Below are 3,069 nucleotides of genomic sequence, written 5' to 3' on the forward strand. Positions count from 1 at the left end.
TAACTTTACCTAATCAAATTTACTTGAACCACTCTAATAGAAATTGAAGACTTAAGAATATACTATATTCCATATGAATACCATGGACAAAACCATAGATTCTCATTAGCCCAAAAACAACTAATAACTTTATCTAATCAAGTTTAAGTTTACCTGAACCACTCTAACACAAATTGAATATTGGAGTATATAACAAACCACCAAATTGAATATTTGAGAATATAACAAACCACCCACCTTCCCAGACGCAGTGTGTCTCCCAGAACTATAGATGATAAAATCACTGAGCACACGATAGACACTGGGCTGAATACTGTAACGAATATTCATTTCCATTCATTCCAATTTCTTTTTAACACAACTCACAAGCAAAATATTACAAATAAATTTCCACACTTAATTTACATATTACAAATCCTAACAAAATATACATTTTGCAGGTTCATTACTGCGTCTTCAGGTCTTCGATGCCTCCAACAAATTTTGATGCAACTTCAAATATGGAATGACAACCACAATGTTCTTCAGAATATTATATTTCTTCTCTAACCTCTTCCGTTACAATTTACTACTTGTATTTTCCAACTGAAACTTGAAAAAGGATGTTTCAAGATGAAATACCATTTTGATAGTTTATGTCTTTACAACCAATTCATTATCAATGGATTTTAACATATTTAAAAAAAAAATCAATCTATTTTAATGAATATAATACATGTTTTAAATATATCTTGATATTAATTAAATTTTTCGTTTAAATAATGATTTCTTAAATAACCCTATCCAAATCGATATGGATACCCAGTGGTTGTTCACCTGGATTCATTTGTTTACCTTCACCTTCAACTAGGCAATCTTTATCCAGATACAAAGGTGTTTAAACAACTTCAATGGCTATTTATGACTATTTTTATTCCATTTTATAGCCACTTTAACCCCCGAATAGGGTTTTAGGCATGGCTTCCTCAATTGAAACTCATTATCATCGACCTGTTCACCTGGATTCATTTGTTTACCTTCACCTTCAACTAGGCAATCTTTATCCAGATACAAAGGTGTTTAAACAACTTCAATGGCTATTTATGACTATTTTTATTCCATTTTATAGCCACTTTAACCCCTGGATAGGGTTTTAGCCATGGCTTCCTCAATTGAAACTCATTATCATCGACCCTTGCTTTCAAAAATGCCCATTCACATTTCAATATTCCTCCACACGGTATGCTTTACGGCGTTTCCTTTGCAACATTAGGTGCAAATGCTAATTACATTTGTGTTATAGTGAAATGATATGGTTGTGTTCTCTACAAATAAAATCTGGCATATTTCTCAATCTAAAGAAGCCATTCTTTAAAATGATAGAAAGAAAAATACAAAGGCCACATTGTCTAGTAATGATTGATTTAAAAATTGTTGAGGCTACAAACACCATTCCACTACCACTACACAATTAGATTTTTTTTTTTTTTGAAAAATAAATTTCAACATAAAATTTAAGCGGGTGAATTGGGACGACCATCATATGAATCCTTGCTGCCATTAGTCTCCCTGGTACCAAAGTAATTGAGATTTCAGAGTTGATGAAACCGTCCAGAAATAGGGGTACTTCCCTCGGCCCGACGAAGCTGCAATGTGAGAGCGTGATTGTTGAACTCTAAATAGGGGTACTTCCCTTGGCCCGACGAAGTTGCAATGTGAGAGCGTGATTGTTGAACTCTAAAGTCCTTAGCTGCTCTTGAGTTTGTAATAAAAGTTGATTCACACGCAGCAATTCATGTCCTCTTTCCTCGTGCTCCTTCTGACGTTGGTGTTGGATGGCGTCTACTCGCTTGAGAATAGTATTAGCACCAGAAAGACATTCTATTTGCTGCTTCAGCACCAAATTTTCCTTTTGCAAGTTTTCAGCATCAATAAAGTCTCTTTCTGTGCGATGAACTATGGCCTTTTCAAATGCCTCCATTAATCTTGAAATACGTGATCTTGCATCATCCATATCTGATGAATTCTGCATCTCTCGCAAAACAAACTCCACCCACTCGCAATGGTGGAACCTCTTGCAGGTGGGTGGCCCTGTAATTTCTGCATCTTCTTCATGTGACATCTTTCCAGATACTAAAGTGCCAGACATGGTTTCAACATTCGCTTCACTTTCTTCCAAGTCTCCCTTCGTATGTATTGCCGATAAAACTAAAACAAAATTCGCGAGTCCAGAAAAGTACGAAATCCGAGATGGTGTCTCTGCACGGGGCTCCGAGTTAAACATTAATGGCGAAAGATTTTTTTATGTTGAACAGTGTATATCCTCTTGTATATATATGAGTTTTTAACTTTTGTCGACGTGGTAATAGTAGCGACTTTTGTCGGCGTGGGTAATAGTAGTGACTTTTGTAGGTAAATACTGTCACTTTTATATATAGTTTATTTTAGTCGTTTTGAAATAAGGTTTTCACCATTTTTTTATTTTTATTATATTTTTTTTATTTATCGAATATGGTCTAATATAAAAATTAAAATTTATTTTTAAAATAGTTGTTTTAATATTTTTTAATTAAATTGATTAATTAAAATATAATATTATATGAACCAGTATTAAACCAAATGAATTATGTTTTTTGGATATATGATATTGAAGAGTTATAATATTGGATATTAATACAATTTTTTTAAATATTGGATATTTATGTTTTTTTATAATATTGTTTATAAGATGAGAAAATGTGTTAAATAGTCATTAGCAACCTATAACAACTACCTTATAGGCTATCACATACTATGACAACTATCCCATGGGTTATCAAAAACCATTTGCATCCTACCCATAAACATAAGCATTAAAAAAAAATTACTATAAGAACTTAGATAAACATCAATTGGTGGATGAATCCACTTGGATTGTTTCTATGTGACCTGCATCATATCGTGGAACTATGAAGGTGATGTTGGCAAGATGGTTAGCCAAAATGTTGAGCATCTGATCCATCCTTGCCAGTCAATGGTGAATGGCAACTAGTTGCACTTGATTCTCCTGTTGTGCCTTTGATTTTTCCAGCCCTGCCCAAGACTATTTTT

The 3,069-nt window shown here is 33.4% G+C and overlaps 1 protein-coding gene across 1 annotated transcript; it reads right to left on the reverse strand.

Moving 5' to 3' along the window:
- Positions 1–1,654: 1,654 nt before the first annotated feature.
- LOC149240629 (uncharacterized) lies at positions 1,655–2,263 on the reverse strand. The gene has a single exon (XM_089370242.1). It carries the CDS (start codon positions 2,261–2,263, stop codon positions 1,655–1,657), a length of 609 nt encoding a protein of 202 aa, XP_089226368.1.
- Positions 2,264–3,069: the final 806 nt, after the last annotated feature.

Source organism: Pinus tabuliformis, chromosome 8, assembly GCF_031772625.1.
Source record: "Pinus tabuliformis cultivar Carrire ecotype Pingquan chromosome 8, CPIR1, whole genome shotgun sequence".
NCBI classification, from domain to species: Eukaryota; Viridiplantae; Streptophyta; class Pinopsida; order Pinales; family Pinaceae; genus Pinus; species Pinus tabuliformis.